At 42.7% G+C, this 24,537-nt stretch overlaps 1 protein-coding gene and 2 long non-coding RNA genes across 6 annotated transcripts in view; 2 read left to right on the plus strand and 1 right to left on the minus strand.

Annotated features, from left to right (window-relative positions):
- LOC308475746 (maestro heat-like repeat-containing protein family member 6) overlaps nucleotides 1-141 on the plus strand; it is a 29,155-nt gene extending 29,014 nt beyond the window's left edge. For all 4 annotated transcript variants that reach the window (XM_081003058.1, XM_081003056.1, XM_081003059.1 and 1 more), the window contains one exon: nucleotides 74-141. In XM_081003058.1, coding sequence (XP_080859184.1) covers nucleotides 74-86 — 13 coding nt within the window. In that variant the 3' untranslated portion in view covers nucleotides 87-141. The remainder of the gene's footprint in view (nucleotides 1-73) is intronic.
- A 15,440-nt stretch (nucleotides 142-15,581) lies between these two features.
- LOC308475937 lies at nucleotides 15,582-22,687 on the plus strand. Its single transcript, XR_013985559.1, has 3 exons — nucleotides 15,582-15,676; nucleotides 18,320-18,524; nucleotides 22,556-22,687. It is a non-coding gene; the product is annotated as an uncharacterized lncRNA (long non-coding RNA).
- Nucleotides 15,629-22,703, minus strand: LOC308475965. Its single transcript, XR_013985590.1, has 3 exons — nucleotides 22,601-22,703; nucleotides 20,619-20,764; nucleotides 15,629-15,710 (listed from the first exon to the last, which is right to left on the minus strand). It is a non-coding gene; the product is annotated as an uncharacterized lncRNA (long non-coding RNA).
- Nucleotides 22,704-24,537: the final 1,834 nt, after the last annotated feature.

Below are 24,537 nucleotides of genomic sequence, written 5' to 3' on the forward strand. Positions count from 1 at the left end.
AAAGGTGTGTACTGCATCACCTATTGAAATGTTAATGATGATTCCTTTTCTTGCTGACCTTTCTGCTTTACAGATCTTGTATTTGACGCCTGTATCTGAAGTTAATATCCATCTGAATAAAGAGCACTGTATGAAATTTCACGGTGAAGTCTTATTGTGGCGTTCCTCTCTGAGGTTAGGTAGTTTTTGCTGCTAGAATTGGATAGGAAAGTAGCTTTCTTAAGGAGAGGTGGATCATTCGATGTCCTTCCTTTGGCATTATCTTAATGTAAATGCAGAGTGTCTTCCAGGCAGTAATCAAAACCCTCCTTAAGATGGAAGTGTATGAAACCTCCTTCCAGCAGCTTGCTTGCTGCCCACAGCTGCCTGCACTCCCATTGATTCAAGTATCTGCTCATTCAGTTCAAAAATATGAAGCAGCCATTACTAGGAATATTTAAGGGACAACATAATAGGCTTAACAAAATATGGCAGGGAGAGGGAGAGGGAACTCACAACTGAGTTTTGAATGTTCATGGACCTCTGGAAAGATCTGTTATTCAAAGGGAAAATGTCATATGACCATTATGCAGCCTTAGCATTTTAAAATGTGAAGCAGACTTGGGAGCTTTTAATTTTGAACAGAGGGGTAGGTGTGCAAACATGCCCAGAACCAGCCCTACCATTAGGCAGATGATGAAGGGACAGGAAACAGCAGTTGGGGTCTGATGTTTTATTATGTTTCTGTATATGCTGGAAACCACCCAGAGTGGCTGGGGCAACCCAGGCAGATGGGTGGGGTACAAATTATAAAATTATTGGTACTATTAATATTATAAGTGCACAGACAGAATTGTGTGTGCCATGCAGACAGTCCTGTGCCCCTTAAACCAGGGATGGGGAACCTCAGGCCCAGGGCGGCTTGATGTGGCCATCCAGGTCTCTCTCTCAGGCCATTGGGACATCCTCCAGACTACACTCTCTTCCCAGCCATACCCTGCTTCAGACTTTCCCGGAATGTCTTTACCTGCCTTGAAAGTGCCCTTGAGAGCCAGTGTGGTCTAGTGGTTAAGAGCGGTAGTCTCGTGATCTGGGGAACCGGGTTCGCGTCTCCGCTCCTCCACATGCAACTGCTGGGTGACCTTGGGCCAGTCACACTTCTTTGAAGTCTCTCAGCCCCACTCACCTCACAGAGTGTTTGTTGTGGGGGAGGAAGGGAAAGGAGAATGTCAGCCTCCTTGAGACTCCTGAAGGGGAGTGAAAGGCGGGATATCAAATCCAAACTCTTCTTCTTCTTCTTGAATTCTGCTAATGCCTCTTGCTTGCCTGAATGAGGACTAGAGAGGAACGTGTGAGTGTGTGTATATACACCATTGCAGGGGTGCCATCTAGGAGGGGCCAAGGGCCCCCCAAGTTTCAAGAAGCCACCCAGGCCTTCTCAATAATCTGCGGCCTGCAGCAGGCCTCATGGCCTCCTCCCGATGCGTGATGTCAGACATGCACCTCATGTGTGTGATGGCACACACGTGTGTCGGGCCCCTCCAAAGTTGGGCGGAACCCAGCACCTCTGCACCATTGTGTGTACAGAGGTAACATTTATCATCATCGCTCCATCTACTTTTGCCTTTGGTCCCACTCACCACTGCCATGTTTGTGTCCCCCCACCACCACCACCACCGAAGGTTTCCCACAATAAAATGCAGTCCTCATGTTGAAAAAGTTTCCTCTCCTTTGTCCTAAACAAACTGGCAGACCTCTGGTGAGGTGGAAGAAGCTATCCTGAAAGTAAGATCAAACAGCCAGTTCAGTTGGCTTCATCTGTAGGGCTGCAGCGCCATGTTAGCCTTCAACTCAGGCAGTAGGATATCTTAGGACTGCAGGGTGTGGGTGGGTGCGTGTGGAACTGAGATGCTTTAGCTTTATTTCCAGTGATAATTTTTCTGATCAAAATTGCAATCAGCTTCTTTCTCCCTCACCTTGCAGATTTCCAAATGCATTATTTACAAAGTATGCATCTGAAATCCTGCAAAGAAGGGGGGTAGTGATTGCATGTAAAAACTATTAGGATGGAGCAAATTGAGCACCCCTTCCTCTCTCAGCTTTCCAAGGCTTTAATTTATTTATTTACTTTTTTTTTTTTTAAGAACATCATTACACATCATTACATTTTAATATAATATGCAGTTTGCCACTCCTTACTCCGTTTGAAAGCACTGGCTCTCCGGAAGAAGAAACAGTTAACTATCAAAAAGATTTCTTGACTGCCCTGGCACCTTGTTAATAAGCAGAATGAACCGCTTGCAGTATCTGTTCGGGAACAAACAAGAAAACTAAGTGAGGCTTTAGGGTCAGAGGCAGATTTGCCATTATACATCACCAAGGACAATGTGTCAAGTGGTATATTTATCTGTGAAGTGGAAAGGAAATTAACAATTGCTGGAACAATTCACCCGGCATGTGTTCTCTGGAGCAACACAAATGACTGATGTCTTGCAATAATTATGGGGCCCGATCTATTCAGAGAGGAAGTTACTAGCATATTCACTTTGCTTGTTAACTGATTTGTTAGCTGTCCAGAGTGCACAAGGCAGAACAGAAAGTTTGCACTGCTGCTTCTAACATTTCCTAACAAGCTTTCCATTTGCCTCATAAATACAAAGTTGTCAAGCTGCTGTGTGTCATCTTGCAGGCAATATTATTCACAGTACTTTAATCTCCAAATGATTTTCAAAAGTCCAGTATGCTCCACTGATCGCAGTATATATTTACAACCTACATGCAGGGGGAAAAACCTGGCAACCATTTGCCAGAGATGGCAATGGCATGGACTGTTACTTACTTTTCTTGACTTCGTTCCAAGAAATGTCACATTCTGCATGCAAATATTACATGCCTTATTCTGAAGCATATTTTGCAGAACTTGCCATTATTTGATAGAATCAGCATGGCGGGAGAAAAAAGACACAGGTAAAAGAGTGACAATATGGTATTTATTTATTTTGTTTGCTTGAATATCTGTCTTTAACCTATTTTTCTATATGCAAAGCAACCAACAGAGTCCAATGATGGAATGGGTGACTGTGTCCATTTCAGCTTCTGTTTCTTGTTTCTTTTTTCCACTCTTACTTGTTTTTGTTTTATTTAAATTTTTCTATACTGCTTTTCAAAAAAAATGTGTCAAGGTGGTGTACAACAATGTGAAACAATAAGGCTTCATAGAAATGTGTACATCATGTAGTAGGCCAAGAATGAACAACAAAAAGTGAACTAACTGGTTGATCAGTTCAGTTCTTAAGTTCAGTTCTCCACATTTCTACATCAGTTTGCCAGTTAAAAAAAACCTCATAAAAACTCATCAGCATAGTATGACTTTCTCCTAATATAAACACTTTATGAGTGGAAGGGCAAACTCTACTATCCTGAAACTGGGACACCCATCTCCAGAGTGTTTCCAAGTAAACACTTTTGCTTTCTGCTACATACAAGTACAGTGGTACCTCGGGTTAAGAACTTAGTTCATTCTGGAGGGCCGTTCTGAGCCTGAAACTGTTCTTAACCTGAGGTGCCACTTTAGCTAATGGGGCCTGCCGCTGCCGCGCGATTTCTGTTCTCATCCTGAAGCAAAGTTCTTAACCCAAGGTACTGTTTCTGGGTTAGAGGAGTCTGTAACCTGAAGCGTCTGTAACCCCAGGTACCACTGTATAGCAGTGGATTGGGATTGCCTCTGCCAACAGAAACCATAAGCTGTGAAATAGACAGGACCTCTCTAGGGTCTGCTTTTTGGGCTGTGTTCATGTTTTAAAAAATGATTGTTTTCGATATTTATTTTTTTAAAAAGCTTGGGTTTTTAAAAAAGAATTGTCAGGATTTAACCAAAGTACGCTCCATGGAAACATGCATATTTTATGGTGTGTTTTTTAAATAAATAAAATAAATAGATAAATCACCATAGTAACAGTTTGTTTAAACGTTATATGTGAAGCAGTATTCAAGAAGCATGCTTAATGGATATGAAATGGCAAAGTAATAAACAGATTACATTTTTAGCAACCAGGGTGGCAATTTGTAGTATGTACGTGATCTGAATAGCACAGTCTTTTTGCATTAAGGCTTTGCAAATATTTATTTTAACCATTGACAAAATTAACTTAGTCTTAGTCTCCAATGTCCACCGGCAATGTCAATTATAGCCTCTCTGCCCTCTGGCAGATATCCACTTACATTTCTCAAACATAATAATGGGTGTATGTCAGCAACTCTTTGAGCTTCTTTGCCTGCAGAATCAGCTTGGAATCTATCCTAACAAGCCGCACAGCATAAACAACATGCAGAGAGACATCAGTTGACCTTATCAAAGCAGAAGTCTGTATATAATTGAGCACATTTAACCTGGTTACCTGTTGCAGACAATGTTCAAAATGTAGGAAAGACTGACTGTCAAATGAGAAACATGGTGTGTCTGAAAACAATAAACAGGGGTTGTATTCATTGTGCAGCTAAGCTGAACGTTCTCCTTGAGCAAAGGAACATTCTTCCCCCTCTCCTCTCCACATGCCCCTAAAATCTGTTCTATGGGTTTCACCAACCCTCTGAGACAGTTTTGGGAAAAGTGCAGGGGGAGGAGAAGGGGAAGTTCTCTTGTGCTAACACTAATACTTGCACTAGTGCAAAAAGTTTCGGTTTCTCGTTTTTCCAATCACCAGTTCTCCACATTTCCACGTCAGCTTGCTGTTGTCATTTTTAAATTCCTCATGAAGATTCATTAGCATTTTAGTACAAATTTCTCTTGAAATACGAATTTTTGTGGGTAAATTCCTGCCAGTATGCACGTTTTTGCAAAGCCATCCCCCCAATATAATGCATTTCTGCGTCTTATTTTCTCTAATACAGTATATGAATCTTTATACATATTACCTGGCTGGAGAACTGTATTACCAGAATTTGGAGAAGTGTGAATTTTGAAGAATAGCTATGTTTCGATTCATGGATTGTTTCGAAAGGTGCAGATGTGGTAAATTCTCCTTTAATGCAATCTGGATCAGATTTCTCCGTATAAGCATACATGAGTGGAAGTAAACATGCCTTGTGTTTCTTGTTATAAATACATTTGCTTTTGTCACCAGTGCTTTAAACATGCTAGCACACATTTTCCCCACGTGCAATTTAAAGTGACTGGAGCTGATGAAAGTTATAGTCCAAAACATCTGGAAGACAACAGGTTGGTGAAACTGCTTTAAAGTATTCTTCTTTGTTCCTTCCTTTTTCTCTTCTGAGCCTCAGCATCCCCCCCCCCCCTTTTCTCCCTTGCTCTCTTTTAGTAATTGCCTTCAGGCAGAGTGTGTGCTAGGGAGAGGGGGAGAGAGAGAGAGAGAGAGAGAGAGAGAGAGAGAGAGAGAGAGCGCTAGGTAGCAAGGGAATTAATTAACAGGCATCTTGTATGGCTATGCCTCTGTAGCTGCTGAATGATGTGTTCGAGAGATGTTGGACAATCAATTATACCGGGAGGCTTGATGCTGAAATTTTGCCAATGCAAAAAAGATTTCCAGTATGCCTTGTGGTGTTTTGTTTATACATAGTGCATTCCTTAAAAAAAAAACAACCCCAAAAAACCAATCACCTTGAATATTGCTCCCTTATTTTTTAAAAAAGATAAAATATTACCACCACGATTCAGACAGGAGCACACTCTGAGGTTTCCTGCAGCATTTAGCAGGGCTTGTATTCAAGACAGCTAATTTCATTGTAACTTAACAAGTCGGTATGACATAAACCATCAGTCCATTTTCAGGGTGAATGAACAGATCACCCCACTCCTTTATGCTGAATTTCAGGGCAAGTAGTAGCACACAGAACAGTCTTACTACTTTAAGTCTTACTACTACTTTGTCCTGACGTAGTTATCCCTGTTCCAAAACATGCACATAATTTTGATACACACAGTATTTCTTAATAACAGCCTGATAAACCCATCATTGCCCGCAGCATAAACTCTTGTTTATTTTGTCTTGTTGCCTTTGGTCAAGAGGTGTGGCAGGTTTGGAAGCCCAAGAATAGTGATGGGAGTCAGATGAGTGAACAGCACACGGCTAGTCATGATGCCTTGGTTAGAGATACCCCCACCTGTTGTCAATTTCCTGTCTAGAGCAGCAATGGTCTTACAAGCCCCCTTCTAACTGGATTCAGATTTAATCATGCTTACAGTAAACCCACTAAAATTAGTGGAATTTGGAAATTTAGAACTGAAGCGTGCCCCAGAGCACATAAGTAAACTTATTTGTGGCCCTTGTGAAAAACTAAGCAAAAAAAAAAAGTTACTTCTGCATGAAAATAAAATGGTAGGCCTTTGTAGGCCTGATCAAGAATATTTCATTACACTCTTTGTGACAGCAGCAAAAGAGGAAAACCCGTCAGAATCCGCAGGCAGGAACATCTGTTTTCAGTCAATAAATGACACCAAACGGATGCTGGCATGTTACAGAGGTAGAAGCTAGACTACTCTTGCCTTAAAATCAAGGTAATTACAGTATGAACCTTGGTTTCTGGGACAGGTTCTGCCTCCACCGTGCCGCCAGCAAACAACTGATGAGGACTCCTAACCTGCTAAATCTCCTTTAACACTTATTAACACACTTGCAGGATACCTGTAACATCCCATTACAACCCAGGCTTTGAAACTAACTACACATTGTGTGTTTTGTTAAAGCAAACTATTTCAGCAACAGTGTGTGTGTGTGTGTGTGTGTGTGTGTGTGTGTGTGTTTTCTGATGTTTTCAAACTATTGGGTTACATCACCCATTTCTTTCTGAAAAGCTAATCTGCACATTGTGTTAAAATTGCATGGCTTGTAGTTATGCCAGTGGGTTTTTTAAAAAGTGTTTATTTTGTGTATGTGTGTGTGTGGACTCCCATCAGGACTGCAGCACATAGGGAAGGAAGGTTTAACTCAACCCTCCCCAGCTTTGATTCTGACAGATCCCATTCCTCTCAACTTGACATACCAATGGGGAGACTTCCATTGATGCCAATGGGATATTTTTGTTCTCCCCCAGTCACCAGGGTATGATTTCTATCAGGATTATGGATGGGGAGGGAAGGATTTATTTGTTTTAATAATAATAATAATAATAATAATAATAATAATAATAATAACAATAACAACAACAACAACAACAATAATATTTCTACCCTGCCCATCTGGCTGGGTTTCCCCAGCCACTCTGGGCGGCTCCCAACACAATATTAAAAACACAATGAAACATCAAACATTTAAAACTTCCTTAAACAGGGTTGCCTTCAAGTGTCTTCTAAAAGTCGGATAGTTGTTTATTTCCTTGAAATCTGATGGGAGCGCGTTCCACAGGGCGGGCGCCACTACCAAGAAGGCCCTCTGCCTGGTTCCCTGCAACCTTACTTCTCGCAGTGAGGGAACCGCAAGAAGGCCCTCAGAGCTGGACCTCAGTGTCCGGGCTGAACGATGGGGGTGGAGACGCTCCTTCAGGTATACTGGGCCGAGGCCGTTTAGGGCTTTAAAGGTCAGCACCAACACTTTGAATTCTGCTCGGAAATGTACTGTGAGCCAGTGTAGGTCTTTCATGACCAGTGTTATATGCATTCCAAAACCACTTAATATTTAAAAATCTCTTAAGTGTACAGAAATGCAACATAATAATGCAACATAAATGTAGTATCACAAAAATGAAAACACAATGTTAAAACCATTAAAACTGTATTAGATAAACAGATAAAAACAGGAATTCAGTAATAACAGGGTCCAGTCTTATGGGTCAAGGAAAGCTTGGGTTAAATCTCCCTTCTTCATACACCTTGGAAATTGGAGAGCCCTGGATCTAGGAGTAAGTTTTTTAAATCCCCTGCCATGGCTGCAATCCATGAAATTAATGTAAGGCATGGTTATGTCCTTATAAAAAATAGTGTTAGCTCACGATTGATTTTATAGCCATAATCATTTGTTTTTTTATAAGCAGTCATATATAAGTATTAATTTTAATACCATTCATTTACAGTGTAATAATATGCATATCAACTCAGAAGTATGTCCCACTGAGTCCCATTGAGCTTTCTTCTATGTAAATGTGTAAAGGATTGTAGCTTTAATAAGTTATCCATTGAACCATATTTGTCTGAGCTTCTGTTTTAAATAAACCAAAAACGAACCCTGGGTAAGTGCCTGGAACCCCAGTCAGAGATTGGGGTGGCACACACCAATATCCTGAGAGATATTTTTCTTCTCCCTTATTTGATAAATGCTTTTGCTGCCTGCAAAGTCACATCATGTGTAGCTGTTTGCAAATATTTTGTACATAGATGCCCATGTTGACTGTTTATTTGAATAAAAGGGGGTGGGGATCCAATAATTGTTATGGAAGCGTTTTCTTTTTAGTCATATGTAAAAGAAACAGATGGTGTGGTATGAAACAAAATTTCCTTATTTTGCTCATAAGGTTATCCTGTACTTTTTGAAATGTTGATTGGGGGGGAGTATGGGACATGGGTGGTCTAAACTACTGAGCCTCTTGGGCTTGCCAGTTGGAAGGTCGGCAGTTCGACCCGTTGCTCTGTCCCAGCTCCTGCCAACCTAGCAGTTTGAAAGCACACCAGTACAAGTAGATAAATAGGTACCTCTGCGGCGGGAAGGTAAATGGCATTTCCATGTGCTCTGGTTCTATTGTGCCAGAAGTGGTTTAATCATGCTGGCCACATGACCCGGAAAGCTGTCTGTGGACAAACGCCGGCTCCCTCAGCCTGAAAGCGAGATGAGCGCCTCAGCCCCATAGTCGCCTTTGACTGGACTTAACCATCCAGGGGTCCTTTACCTTTTTACCTAGGGAGGAGGAAATAATTGCATTTAAAGTACTTACATAAATAACAATTTAACACATGATTTTATAAAACAGTATTCTAATTTGGTACTATGAAATGCAGTATAAAGTAGGTAAGACGGTCCAGTGGAATAGGGAATGACATGGTGGGGGATGAGAACAAAATACAGTTTGGGGAAAAAACCATTTTGCTTTGCTTAATCACAGTTTTCACACCATTATCCGAAGGATAGAATCCCAAGGATCACACATCTGGTGTTCTGAACTTCAGTAATGTGGTGGTAAGTGCTGCAATCTTCCAAGAATGTGTGAAACCTAGAATTAGCACCACTGGGTTGAATATAATAACAACACTAAAAAAAATTTTTAAATGTCAGTCCAGTGCATAAATCAATATCAATATCCAATTTTCTCAAACACACAGCTTAGCTTGGCTCTCATCACAGTGAACTTGACCACTCTGTAGAATGTGCTTCCATGTTAGCAGCCCTCAAATAATCGGTTGCAACTCAATATTCCCTTCTAGGAGGAGAGTGCAACAATATACTGCCGTGCAAGATTCCAGGGGTTCCAGTCGCTTGCCCAGAGGTTGTGTTTCCTTTTGGAATGAGGCACAGTGGAGACTGTGGTGTCTTTAGGATATATGGTTTATTTGCATTTACTGTATATACAACCTGAGCCTACGATGGAGGGGTTTGCAGCATTAACACTCCAAAAGTGTCTTTTTTCTCCTATAGTCGCAGCCTTGGATTCAAGCAGAAATATTGCTCAAACTTTCTCTCCAGCTGCTGCTTTTTCTTATGGGCTACATCCATACCAAACTCTGGCTTCGTCCTTCTAACTAACCACAAGCTGGGATAGAGGGCCCCACCTATTGCCATCTCACACAGAGTCCCTTTCCTTTGTTTCCCTTAATGGCCCATCACCCAGACTATCAGCTCAACACAGGACACTTGGTTTATACTTTTAACAGTTGCAGGATCCAAGGGTTCGAAGGATCTTGCATACAGCTTCCTTTCTCCCTCCTCTCAGCTTCAGTTGGATAAGGCAACTTTGTACAATTCGACATTGTTCACTAATAAAACAAATTATAACCTTTACCATACCTATAACTAGTCAATATCAACCCATGAGGCTTTAATGTAATCCGTTAAGTGATTTGATCCCCTCCTAAATCCCAGAGGGGTTGCAAACAGGAGACATAAGCCTTGTACTTGGTTTACCTGCTCTCATCCCTCAGGGCTAGACAGCTGAGTGCTAAGTGAGAGTTTGGAATAGAGAAGTCCAAGAATTGATAGAAATTAAAACGGGAGAGGAAATTGCCTGCCTCTGCTTATTCATGCCCAGGACAGAAAAAAACCTGAAGCAACAACAAAATATTACAAAAATACAGTGTTACAGATAAAAATGTTCCATTAATACAAGGTTACTAATATATATAAAGCAATAACAAATTGTTTTCCTTCTGACACATCCTCCCTCTCAGTCTCTGAGTTCTGACCCAGGGTCCAACAAACTCGGCTCATGCACAAAAATCTCACAATGAGAAGAGTTCCTGGAAACAGCAGACATCACCCTAGTCTCTAACTCTAGACTTGGTTATTTGGGGCGGGCCCATGGTAGATGGTACTTGCTCATTCTGTCCACAGCTGTGTCCCATTCAGCTGCACCCTCCATACCTAGCTGTTGAGTTTCCCAGGGGGTCCGGAGGATGGGGAAACGGTCCCACCACCATCACTCACAGCTCTTCACTCTCTGTCCTTACCTCCTCCTCCAGCTGCGATTCGCTGCTGTTACTGCTTTCAGTCAGCAAGCAATATGCAGTTGATTATGTCTGCCCCCCCTCACCTTGCCTTGTGTTACCTGTGCATTGACATGAATGGGATGAAATAACATTATGGCACCATAATTTTGCCATGGTGGACAGCAAGATGAATAATGTAGTTTTTGGTGGAAGATGAACTGCAGCAGAACGGAAACATATGGCAAATACACCTTGGAACGGAAAATGATGCCTTCTTGCATCCCTAGTAGGATGACTTTAATTGGATTCTCAAGGTTTATGAGCAACGTTTGCTCAAGTAATACTGTATATATTGCCGATAAGTCATAGCACACTCCAAATTACCTTTTATTAAGACACATCAGGTTCAAAGCATTCTAGCAAAAAAGCTACTGAACAGAGACGAACAACATTTGCTGCTGTTTATGGGATGTTATAATTGGCCTGAGGGTTAGAACGAAATACTTAATAATCAAAGAGGCCCTTATGTTTGAGGTTCAGCTCGTGAGGTTACTGGCAAGCCCATTTATAAAGTACACAAAATTTTGTAAGGAAATGCCACGCTTTGTAGTGGATAGACAGCAGACGCACATATCAACACTTCCAGCTTTAATAGCTGTACTGGAGAGAGTCATGACCTTCTCCACATTTTCTCATTAGGAAAAGGAATACTAATGCTATTGATTCAATTCCTCAATAGTGTTGTGGTTTGGCACACTGCAGCTCTCCTTCACAAAGGAGTGTGAGAAGGGAGAAAGCAATTCTTGTTCCCTGTGCAGATGTGCCTTTTCTGAACTGAGCATGTGTAATTTTCCCAAACAGATTTCAGACAGCCACAAACAAATTTGATCTGATGGCTAGATATACGCTGCCCCTTCAAACTGCTGCCATGTATATCCTAAACAGCCTCATTTTGTGAAGGTTTATAAAGCAAAGGAATCCTGATATGTGTAAATCTGGCAATCTAGTCAGGATTGTAGGGATGTGAATACCGTATTTTTCCGTGTATAAGACTAGGTTTTTTTTACCAAAAAAAATTGGTTTAAAATTGGGTCTCGTCTTATACACAAGTAGTGCTGAGAGGTGTTTTGGGGTCCCCCAAAATAGGGCGCGTCTTATACATGGGGTGTCTTATGCACGGAAAAATACAGTAGATGCTAGGAGAGGATATATCTGTTAAATATCCTTCTGTATGTTCAGCAGAGTGCATACCTTTGCAGCTTAAAAGGGAAGCTTAGACAGGCTAGTTTTAGCTTTTTAGTTTTAAGTAATCCAGGATGCTTTAAGGCAGACTTTTCTTCCCCTTAAAATAATAATCACACAAACAGTCTTGTAAAAGATAAAGGTAACATTTGCTCACTCAAAATACTAGCTGAAGATACAGCCACTTTGTTCAGGCAGGCTTAAAATAGCAAAGACATGCTTAAGCCTAGCTTAAGATGGTGTCTGAACAGTGGACTTAGCATATGTTCTTGCATTTCTGGCTTGGTGATGAGATGAAGAGCAAAGAGGAAGTGCCTAGTTAGGTGAGGAGGTTATAGATAGCTATAGTGGGAGTGGCTCTCAGAGTTCACTCTAGCAAACTTACAGGAAAACTCCATGAGCTTCAGCTCCTATGATGTGCCTATCTAGCAAATATGCATCGTTGGTTTGACTGCACTGTAAATACCTCACAAGGATCACGCCCACTTCCCCTCCCACTTCCCCAAATTGCTGTCTCTGTCATCATCCCCTAACCTCTGTGCATCTTCCCAAACCTGGTACCCCTTGATAGGTGAAAGGTGTGCACTGGGAGCCACCAGCTGTACATGCACAGGTCTTCCACACAACTGCATGCTTTTATGCGGATGATGAAAAAGGTGAATTAGGTGTGACTTTGCTCCTTCCATGATTTCATGATGCTGATGATGAATATTTTAATTTATTATGTACCCTTCACCCTGAGGTTCCACAATGATAAGGATTTATGAAGACGACTTTTAAAATGCACATCAAGCAGGGGGGCAAATCCCCACCCATCCCTTTCTGGCCTGTTGTCTAGACCCTTCATCTGACACCATCAGGAACGAGTGTTTTCCCTACATCAGCAAGAGGAATAGATGGAAGTTGCTGTAATTACTTCGTCTCCTGCTTGATGATTGTTGCATTCGAAGGTAAACGCTTGTTATCCGGGTTGCTACCTGGCAGGCCCAAAAACATGCAAAGTAGCCATGTAGAACTTTGCCAGTGGATACACACTCAGTGGATTATGCCAATGGCTGTACACTCAATAGGGAACCAAATAACAGCCAATCACTCAGTGGGGAACATAATAGCAGCCACTCACAGTTCCCTAGCAAAATGTACCTGTATGATACATGAACAAACATTTAAGTTACTGAGCAGTTGGCACTGTTATGACTTTAAGGCTCAAGCAGATGACAAAGTCTTGTTCACACCTTTGCTAGGAAAATATCTAGTCTTCCCTCCCTCCTCCCCCCCCCCCCACTAATGGGGGCCCTGTCATAATATTCAGGGCTTTTGATCAAGACTTTTCAACATTACAGGTTCTGTAGCCCCACATGATCCATTTGTTATTAATTCATTTTTAACACTTCAGTATCTTCAAATTGCGCAGGGACCTCATTAGTATTGTTCTCTTTGCAGCAAAGTCCCAAATTGCCATGCAGTAGAAATCAAAATGGTCTTCTATCCAAGTATTGTCATGCAAATATTTGGTACCTTATAAAATGTTATAGTATCATTATGCAAGTCCTTATATCTTTTCTTCTGTGACCTATATGCAACATTGGTTTCCCTTTATTAATTTCTTGGATTCAGCTAAGGAACCTGTTAAATACTCCCTCGAATTGTGATTTTAAATTTTACATTGTTTGCTGCTGCTACTGCTACTGCTACTATAGCATGGTTTGAGATAGACAACTAATGAGCATGCAAATCCGTCTGCAAGTAAAAATTTCAGCAGAGGACACCATCATGTATGATTTGGTAGAGTCCTTTGCACTTGAACCTGAGTATTTAAAGCATATATTATTACAGTGGTACCTCGGTTTAAGAACAGTCCGGTTTAAGAATGATTTGGTTTACAAACTCTGCAAAACCGGAAATAGTGTCTTGGTTTGAGAACTTTACCTTGATCTAAGAACGGGATCCGAACAGTGGAAGGGCACCGGCGGTGGGAGGCCTCATTAGGGAAAGCACACCTTGGTTTAAGAACTGTTTTGGTTTAAGAACAGACTTCTGGAATGGATTAAGTTCGTAAACCGAAGTACCACTGTATCTGCTATGGGCCATTCATATTTTCTAGATGGCCCAATTCCCAGTTCCATTCAGTCTTGCTTCTGCCATATGAATTTCCATTCTCTCTTAGCCTCAACCTTTACCTATTCCATCTGCAATATGGGGATAATTATACAGATCTACTCTGCGGGTTGTTGTATTATAATATAATATAATATAAAAAGGTAAAGGGACCCCTGACCATTAGGTCCAGTCGTGACCGACTCTGGGGTTGCGGCGCTCATCTTGCTTTATTGGCCGAGGGAGCCAGCGTACAGCTTCCGGGTCATGTGGCCAGCATGACTAAGCTGCTTCTGGCGAACCAGAGCAGCGCACGGAAATGCCGTTTACCTTCCTGCCGGAGCAGTACCTATTTATCTACTTGCACTTTGACATGCTTTTGAACTGCTAGGTTGGCAGGAGCAGGGACCGAGCAATGGGAGCTCACCCCCTTGCGGGGATTCGAACCGCCGACCTTCTGATCAGCAAGTCCTAGGCTCTGTGGTTTAACCCACAACGCCACCCGCGTCCCTATAATATAATATAATAATTAATATAATATAAGCTAATGCATGTGCGGCATTTCTTATAGGATATAAATCTTGCGCTATATATTATTGTTCACATGCTGTCAAGTACAGGAGTTCCCCTCTCCCTTCCGGTGGCTCAACAATAAGAATTAATGAGAATTTATTACAGCATTCTCTTACAAGCACGAACAGGCAACATTCCACAATGATATCAGTTGCCTACTCTGAGTCTACCACACTTCCGCAGCAAGAAGCGCGTGAATGGAAAGTTCCTTCCCCCCTACGTCTCCATTATTTTCTGACGCACTCGGACCTCTGAGTTCAGGGGGAGGGAGGGGGTTCCCTCCCACTCTCAATTGATATATCACTCAGCTGCTCCCTCCCTTCTGGTTGCTTAGCTACTATCTCAGAGCTGGGTAGCTCCTCTCTCAACTGTGCAGCTTCTGTGTCTGCCTGACTCCCTGCTTCTGGAAATGTTGGAAACAGGGAGGGCGAATATTCCCCCTCCTCTTCTGTAAGGAACTGATCTTGCTGCAATTGCATTCCCCAATCTTCAAATCCAGACCAGCTCCTGACACATAATCACCAATCTGTTGATGTCAAAGGGGGGGGGGGACAGGTATAAAAGGACAATTCCTGGATGCCAAGATCCAAGTTTGGGGCAAGTAGTCAGTAGTGAGAAAACCACAGCTGCACTGCAGCTGGCTGTGCATTCCACCATTGTCAAGAAATTTACAGATGATCACACTCTTGCCCAGAGTATAGGACAGTGGAGTCATTCATGTTTTTGTGGCAGAGAGCCTGGAGCAAAGAGCACAGCACTGTCCTGGGTACAGTTACACAATTCACATCTACATTTCAAAGCCTTGTCTTTGGAGTCACCATGCCAAATGCTAACACAAAACAAGTCTATCAAAAACATGGCTTTCATATTACACTTCAGTGCTCCTCAAGGGCTCAAGCCGAGAAGCCTCTTCTACACATAACGGAAAAGGATATTTAACTTATTGGGGCTGAATGATCGTTTGTGGCATGCTCCCAGAAAAAACAGGGACACTGAAGTGTCATCTATTTTACGCTTGCTAGGAGTGCCCAAGATGCACAGTTTTGCATCCTATAGTGAGATGAGTGAGGGGCAGGAGTTGGTGCATGGCAAAACAGAATCAAGATGTGGGACATTTACACTGCATCTTCCTACCAGGTGTGCAGCATCAGAGGTCTACCAGAGGTCAGCTTCATGAGATTGGGTCCATGCAAAGCAGGGGTGAGTTTTGCTTATTCTCTTTCTTCTGGTAACACTGCAAAATGAGAAATATGCATTATAATGCAATGGTCTGAATAATTCCCCAGGACATAAAAAAAAAAAGTTCACGGAATAATATGGGTGCCACAAGACTCTTCGTTGTATATTCTGCACAGCTACTCCTCTCCAAATTGCTACAATGATATGGTATCACATAAAAGCACTTATTTCAGTGAGGTTGCACTGCTTCTAATTATTTCTTTAGTCATGTTAAAATATATTAATTAACAGCTGCCCTCTATAGCTACGGTGCTTTATATAGTACAAAAGAACAGGTCCCTGCCCCCAAGGGATATTATTAGATTAAAATATTCATATGATTCTTATTAAAATGCATACCTTCCAACAATACAGAGATGAAAACAGGGACATTCTTAAAAAAAGGTCCATTCATTTAATCCACAATAGATGGATGAAGAAGGTTTTATAAGTAAACTGACCATTTCCTTTTCTTAAACTTAAGGAAAATGCAGTAGAATCTTTAATCCCATAAATGACTTAGAGATAGTGTATACTTATGCAGATTTATATAATAGCTACAGATTTATATAATAGGTGGTTATTGGGGTGGGCAGGACAAGCAGTCCACTGGTGTTCCAAAGTAGCCTCACCACATGACCCATGTAAAATGATAGTGCCTTAGAGATCATTCATATGCATATAGATGAGGAGTGAGGAAACTGCAGCTCTCCAGATGTTGCTAAACTATAGCTCCCACTATGCCTGACCATTTGCCATTCTGACCGGGACTGATGGGAATTAGATTCCAGCAACATGTGGAAGGCTACAAACTCTTCACCCTGAGAGATGCATCTGCCTCACATTCAGGGGGGGATTTAGATACTGGCTGGTGTGGGTGGAGCCTGGTTTTCAAAAAGACATATTTCTTGCTATACAATATATGCACTGGTCTTTTGTCATGCTGTGATGACAGTCTAAGCCATTAGAGGGCACAAGAGGCACAGTGACTGAGCCAAGATGTGGAAGTCAGCCCTTGCAGGAATCCACATCAGAGCCTGAATGGGTCACCTTGGGAGGAGCAGGATGGAAAGGGAAAGTGCTGCCATGAGCTGCTTACAGTGGGCTCCCCTCCCTCCCTTTCTTTCCAAATTCTTGCTCTGCCAGCAAGAACATATTTGGAACAGGACATACTGATCCTTCCACTGGCAACGCCACGAAAAATCCATGTAGAAGATCCATCTGAATCAGTGGCGTAGCGTGGGTTGTCAGCACCCGGGGCAAAGCAAGTAATTTGCGCCCCCCTAACCCGTGGATTTGCGCCCCCCTAACCCGTGGATTTGCGCCCCCTAACCCGTGGATTTGCGCCCCCTAACCCCCAGATGTTGCGGCCGGTGCGGCCGGCCCCCCCTGCACCCCCCACACTACGCCACTGATCTGAATGAAGGTTCCTCCTTTGTTGCTCTCCCTACTCAAGGAGGTGTCCCGTGGCACACTGGCAAGTCACAAAACTGCAGTGCTGTCTATGCAGCTTGTTTCCTCATTCATCAAATTAGTACAGGGTGTTGTGAGGCCTGGGTTGCTTGCAGGTCTTCTGCCTCCGAAATCATTGAAGTTTCATTACTAAAACTGGATTTTGTTGGAGGATATTACTTTGTCTTTTATTTGCTATATAAAGAGATGTTGGTGATTGGTTCAGTATGCCCCTCCCTCCTCAGCCCCACCCCCTCCGAAAATTTTGGCATGGATTTAAAAAAATCCAGATGGATGACGCCTCATGCTCCTACGATAAAAATAAATAAATAAACAGCAGTCAATTTGTTTTTGCTTTTTAAACAGTGCCCCATGCTTGCCACCTGAAACAGCTACTTCAGTCTCTGTCATGGTAGGACCGGCCCTTATCCAATGTCTTGCTAAAACACTACATCCACATTATGATGTAGGGCGGCCCAGGCTGCTTAAGTCATTTTCTTTGATGCCACCAGAACTCACTACCACCCTGATTCCAGATTTTAATGATTCTCTGTGAGTTTCCTTTTTATCTCTACCTCAGACCTTAATCCACCATCTGTTCTCGTATGACACATCCAGAAAAACATGGATCAGAGCGGCATAAACAAAAAGCACAGAAAATATGCCTCTCCTGGGCAGAAAGAAATAATCTGCATAGAAACCGTGCTTCACTTTTTTTAGTAAAATGGTGCAGAGAAGTTGTTTCGGCGCTTGACTTCTGTGATGTGTTCTAATGGGAAAATCAATCATACGCATCTCACATATTTTAAGCGAGGGGAAATGCCAAGAACTGTGAAAAGGAGCCGTACGCTTTGTTCTGTGAAAATTTAATAACTTGAGCAGCACTAACAACCTCTTTATGTAGATCACCAGATAAATATGAGCCATAGAAGAACAAGATGGTATGCATTGCCGCCCGTTAATCATTCTTTCCTAGCAATACTGCATTGATATTTAAAGAGACAAAAAGATTAAAAGTCTCAAACAGGTGTCTGAGGCTGAGACAAAGTCTTCAGCGTTGCAGTCAAATTACTAAGGAAGCAAACTACAATTATCTGTTTGTGGCAAACAGGGATCTCTATAGCACAATGAGTTCAGCATCCCTTGAATTAAGTTGCACTGCATTTCTTCCAGAATCTCAGGAGACCAGTTCTAGATCAGCAGGAGTTGATGCTTTGAAAATATTGTAGAGGACTCCGGGATTTACCACCTCACAAGCTATTAAGGCCATCCTTTTCTGCTGCTAACTTGTAGCCCAAATGGATAGAGGCCAAAAGGAGGGGAAAGATTAAACCGGTTGAAGACAGCCAAGCTCAGACTCTAGTCTTCAGTTTGCCAGGTAAGTTGCTGTACAATCAAATAGACTGGAAACATATCCAAGCCAGGCAGCTGACGTATCCAGCTCCAAAGATCTAGCAAGTGAGGCCATCATCAGGTCACTGCAGCCCAAAAACCAGCCCCAAGAGATTATACACTAGTATCACAACACACAACAAGGGGTTGGAAATGCTGATTTGGAGGCTGCGTGGGCACAGCACTCTCTGTAGGTCCCCTTAATCTGAAAAGGGCAGGGCATGAAAACTTAAAAATTATCTTTCTCAGATACCAATCTCCTTGTGCATAAGGCTGCATACATGTAGCACTAGTGTAACAGGTTACTTTGGGGGGGGGTGGAAAGAGATCACATGAATTCACATGAGAACGGCTGGACAAAAGCCACACAGGGAGTCCAGGAAAACTGGGTCCAAATCTATTAATATTTATTGACTGAGCAAAGGGACACCCTTGCTTTCACATCCTGTTTATAAGTTTCCTGATAACGCTGTATAATCGCTGTAATTCTTGGAAATATTGTGATGCAGTTTGCAGGGCACGATTCTGTGCGACACCCAACATCATGTATTTCAGCAAACCTGATTTTAAAGGACCATAAAATGCTAATAAAAGGAGTACAATTTTAAAATGGCAGCAGAACATGCAGAATGCACAAAAGTTCACCCACCCCCGTGCACAAAATAAAAAACGCAAAAAATAGAATCTATCTGGACAGTGTATTTGCATGCACCCAGCATTAACTAAATGAAATATTGTCAAAGAGGTAGACAGGAAGATCAAACTGGCCTCCGTTTACTACCCTCCCTCTGTTTCTTTCCTTATGATTATTGGAAGCAGGTTGCATAGTACTTGACTAAAGGTAAAGGTAAAGGTACCCCTGCCTGTACGGGCCAGTCTTGACAGACTCTAGGGTTGGGCGCTCATCTCACTCTAGAGGCCGGGAGCAAGCGCTGTCCGCAGACACTTCCGGGTCACATGGCCAGCGTGACGAAGCTGCTCTGGCGAACCAGCACCAGAGCAGCACACGGAAACGCCGTTTACCTTCCCGCTATAAAGTTGTACCTATTTATCTACTTGCAATTAAGGGTGCTTTTGAACTGCTAGGTGGGCAGGAAGTACTTGACTACTTCATGCCTGTTTAATTTCCCAGGGTGGGGTTGGGGGATCATGCTAACATGATGTCTCTGTTTTGACTTGCCTACTGGTCTGAAAACAATGTGTGAGGTGCCCTACTGGCCTCAATATGTGTCATGCCCCCAAATATTGTTTATCCTTTGCTGCCTGAAATAATTACACCCTTTCTATATGAGAATAGATTAGTGAAGATACTAGGCTACATTGTCAGGAGCATAATTGGTAGGTCTCTGATACAGCCTTATTTTGACCCATAAACCCCTGCCAAGACATCAGTTGGGTAACCAAAGAAATAACAATCAAAAACCTACCCCAACAACCCTCCCACATGCTAAATTTCCTTAGTGGATCCTCTGTTTAAATGAATCTCATTAATAGAATTGTAAGGTTCTCATCTTTGCCTGTATTAATGAACCTTGTCTTTTGAGTTCTCGAATGAAGTGATGTATGTTTATTTATTGTTTGTTGCTGTTGAATGTGTAGACTTTAAAATTGCTGAAAATTGAGATTTTTTTTTAAAAAATGATTTTTATTAAATCTTTTTAAAAGCTTCCTAATGAGGAGAATGGGGCATATGCATGTGTATGTAAATCTAAGGGTGAGGGAGAAATTTGATTCAGTTTAAAGGCGGACTTACCCCACTTGCACTTTTCAAAGTGAAAACACAGCCATTCTTCACAATTTCAAACCTCTCCAAATTTAGAAATTCATTTTGCCAGCCAAACGATATATGCAAACATGCATATGCATGGGGAAAGCATGCATTAAAATGCATATATCCATAATATATTGTATTCTACTGGGTGAAATTGCTTTGCAAAAATGTGTATAATAGGTAAATTTGCATACAGAAATGTGCATATCAGGAGAAATTCATGCTAAAATTATGATGAATTTTCATGAGGACTTTAAAAAAATATAAATAAATAAAATACAAGTTGATGTGGAAATGTGGAGAACTCACCTCACTCTGCCAAATGAATGGTTCAGCCCTGAATGGAATAGCTGCTGCTAGGTGAGAGGTGATGAAAATGAACAGCCAAAGGCAGCTAGGTTCTCAGCAGAGTTTCTTCTGTTTGAATATAATCAGCAGGTTTCTAGTCCTTAAGGCTGCCAGGATAAATACGAGAGTCAGAATGCAATGCCACAAGGCAAAGGGGCACCTGGGTTCTAGCACTTGAGGGGTGTCGTTTCTGTGCCCTAGTTCCTTCTCCTGCCCCCATCTGAAGTAGAATAATTTAAGCAAAGTAGGTTTGATTTGCATAATTTATGATCTTGCATAATTCAGCGCAGAATCGAAGTTTTTCACTTGCAATACACAGAGCCCTGATGATCAACCACAGTCTCAATGTGAGTTCCCATTAGAAAATGGCAACTCATTGAGGTTTCTCATCAAGGTGATGGTGTGAGTTTGCCTCATGGAAATCAGTCACCAGAATCCGACCCACTCTACCCAGTAAAAGATGGTGTCTGTGTGTCATGAGAATCAGTGCTTCTTTTCTACAAAGGCTTTGTGGTCTGGTCCTGTTTCCAGCACACTAGAAGATGAATATGGCAGGAAATCAATAACGACTGAGAGAAAATAAATCCTAAGTACTGCCAACTAACCCAGTGGAAGGCATTTATCTAGCAGGCACTTCCAAAGCAAGTGGTTTTAATGCCCAAATTTGATCACAAGGAAGCAATCTGAGTGATAGTTGCAACGGGATGCAAAGGTGTTGTCGCCAGCCCTCAGTGCGTAGGATAATGGGGCGGAAATGATCCCTCTTGCTACATTGCACATCAAAAGGTGAACACAAAGTGTTTGCGGTACTAAAAACGTAATGGAGGAAAACTAAAGCCATTTTCCTCTCCCCGTTGTCTCTGCCAATGAAATGGTTGCTCATTACAGCAGCCCACAAAGATTAAACCATTTTAAGCCATTTTAAATTTAGATCAACTTTTGGTGAGCGCAGCCAAGACTCATAGCAGGGTGTCCCTTGCTGCTCTGCATAGCATCTGGCCTGAGTGCTTCTTCCAACCAACCGGCAGCCGTTTAGAGAGGGGCTTTGTGTGTGGTGGCATTGTTTTCGTGAGACATTGGCTCTATGTCCAAAAGTATGTTTCCACAGTCACTTCTGGTTTCAGCTGGGTACAGATTTGCCAGGTGTCAGGTGTAAGTCTACTGGAGGAGAACAAGAACAGGAGTGATAGCCGCTGCTTGGAGACACCTTTGGAAAAAGCCGAGTAGCAGAACTTGTACTTACTAGCCCCTCTGCCTGAGCTCTTTTGGAAACCACCAGGATGTCCCTATTTTCATTGGAGAACTGCTGGAGGGTAAAGACCCCCAAACCATCTGAAGGCCATAGGGAAGGTTTCTGTTTAGTGTTTTATTATGTTTTTATATATGTTGGAAGCCACCCAGAGTGACTGGGGCAACCCATTCAGATGGGTAGGGTATAAATAGTATATTATTATTATTATTATTATTATTATTATTATTATTATTACTACTACTACTATTACTACTACTATTAAATAGGGTATCCATATTTTCGTTGGAGAAATGTTGGAGGGTATGTAATGACTCAGGAAGTCACAACCACTCACCATTGAATGATACATGACAAGAAGACTGGCTACTTGTGTTTTGAATAAAGTGCACGGTGTTGCTTCCTAAGAACATTTTTGTTGTGGAGGCATTTACATGCGTCTCAGCCAAGTCTGTCATACTGATATATCTCAGAGGACACTTTCATATCTGCGTTCCCTGTATGGGTCTGGGACGCGCATTCCCATATTTCACTTCGCTGTATGTCACTTTGTTAAGTGAGGAGGCGGACAACCTATTGGTTTTCTTTCATTTTCTGATGCCCGGTGGCACATGCACACAACATATGTATTATTGTATCCTTTTGGCAGTCTCATCACAAGCATCTGCTGTGCAAGGCCAGAGACGGCGCATACCTGGGCCTCAATGTGATAACAGCATCAGATCGCTCTTGCCTTCACCTTCTGGAAAAGTTCAGCTCTCTACAACAGCTTGAGGTCCAGACATGAGGCCGAGCAGGAGAAGGTAAAGGGCACAGCAAATCTAGTCAGTGTAGCAAAAGTAAAATGAAAAATTGTGTTGGCCTGACCTCCTCCAAACCTCCGTCCATTTTCCTGGAAAGCTTCCAAGACTGCAAAACAGTTACAGGACATATGAGCCCAGTGAAGTATGTGACATGAGTTGTAAAAGCGATATTAAGCTCTTTTTGATGGGTAATTTAGCAGAGTAAAGGGAGAAACAATGGAAAAGGAGATAGAACACATTTCTAGGACAGCAATTCACAATACAGTGGTACCTTGGGTTAAGTACTTAATTCGTTCAGGAGGTCCATTCTTAACCTGAAACTGTTCTTAACCTGAAGCACCACTTTAGCTAATGGGGCTTCCCGCTGCTGCTGTGCCGCCGAAGCACGATTTCTGTTCTCATCCTGAAGCAAAGTTCTTAACCTGAGGTAATATTTCTGGGTTAGCAGAGCCTGTAACCTGAAGCGTATGTAACCTGAAGAGTATGTAACCCAAGGTACCACTGTACAGCAAAGAAAGGGCAGAAACAAATTGAGAGAGCTGCAGGAGTAAGAGGGGAAGAAGAATCCTAACGCAGTTCAGTATTTCATAAAAGCCACTAGTCTACTGGCAATCAGAAATATAACCCTACCATAGACACAGTGTAGAGAAGTTCCCCGCCCCCACCTGAGGGCCACATTCCCTTATGGGAAACCTTCAAGGAGCCACATGCCAGTAACGGATGGAACCAGGGCTGTGGTGGCGTCTGTACATTGGGACTGGAAGGGCAGAAAGCAGGAAAGTCAATGGTTGGTGGAGCCAGAGCCAATGACAGGGGGAGGTCATTCGCTCTAGTTTTGCCCCCATCTTCCTCCCTGCTGTGTTCTACAAGAGCAAAGCTGAGTTTAAGGAGGAGGAATTTGACAGCCGGGGGCACCCACTGGGCTGGTTGCCATTTAGAAGGCAGGCAAGTGGGAGCTGGTTGAGGGCATCACCTCATTTGCCTTTATGGGGTGCTGAATCAGAGACAAAAGCTGAAAGGAGCAATGGAAGTGACTTTTAGCTTTGTACAGCAGGTTGCATTCCAGCCACACAAAAGCCCAAAGTTTCCATGGACACACGCACACATGTGCAACCCTCTGAATCACAATTCAAGGTTGCGTGGCATAGAGCTGGGCCAGAGAGAACCTGTGGCCTCAGGACAGCCCTGAGGGCCGGGTAGAGAAGCCTAGGGGGCCACATTCAGCCCATGGGCCAGAGATTTCCCACCAGCCTCTGAGGAGCACCATGTGGCCATCTGTGATTTGCCAACAAAGGCCCAAACTAGACATGATGTTTGTTACTTTGCCCTTGCATGGTTGATTTTTCTTTAACAAATAGTGTGTTGGGGGCAAGGTGGGTCAAGATTGTCTCATGCAATGGAGGAAGCTTCTTCCCTTTCTCCATCTATGGTCCCAGTTGGAATTCCTCTACCACATCTGCTCTTTTATAACGCGAAGAAAGCTTCCATTGCATATTGGTAAAGGTAAAGGAAAAGGGACCCCTGACCATTAGGTCCAGTCGTGGCCAACTCTGGGGTTGCGGCGCTCATCTCGCTTTATTGGCCGAGGGAGCCGGCGTACAGCTTCCGAGTCATGTGGCCAGCATGACTAAGCCGCTTCTGGCGAACCAGAGCAGCGCACGGAAACGCCGTTTACCTTCCTGCCGGAGCGGTACCTATTTATCTACTTGCACTTTGACGTGCTTTCGAACTGCTAGGTTGGCAGGAGCAGGGACTGAGCAACAGGAGCTCACCCCGTCGCGGGGATTCGAACCGCCGACCTTCTGATCGGCAAGCCCTAGGCTCAGTG

Source organism: Podarcis pityusensis (assembly GCF_964106645.2).
Source record: "Podarcis pityusensis genome assembly, chromosome: 4".
In the NCBI taxonomy this organism is placed as follows: domain Eukaryota; kingdom Metazoa; phylum Chordata; class Lepidosauria; order Squamata; family Lacertidae; genus Podarcis; species Podarcis pityusensis.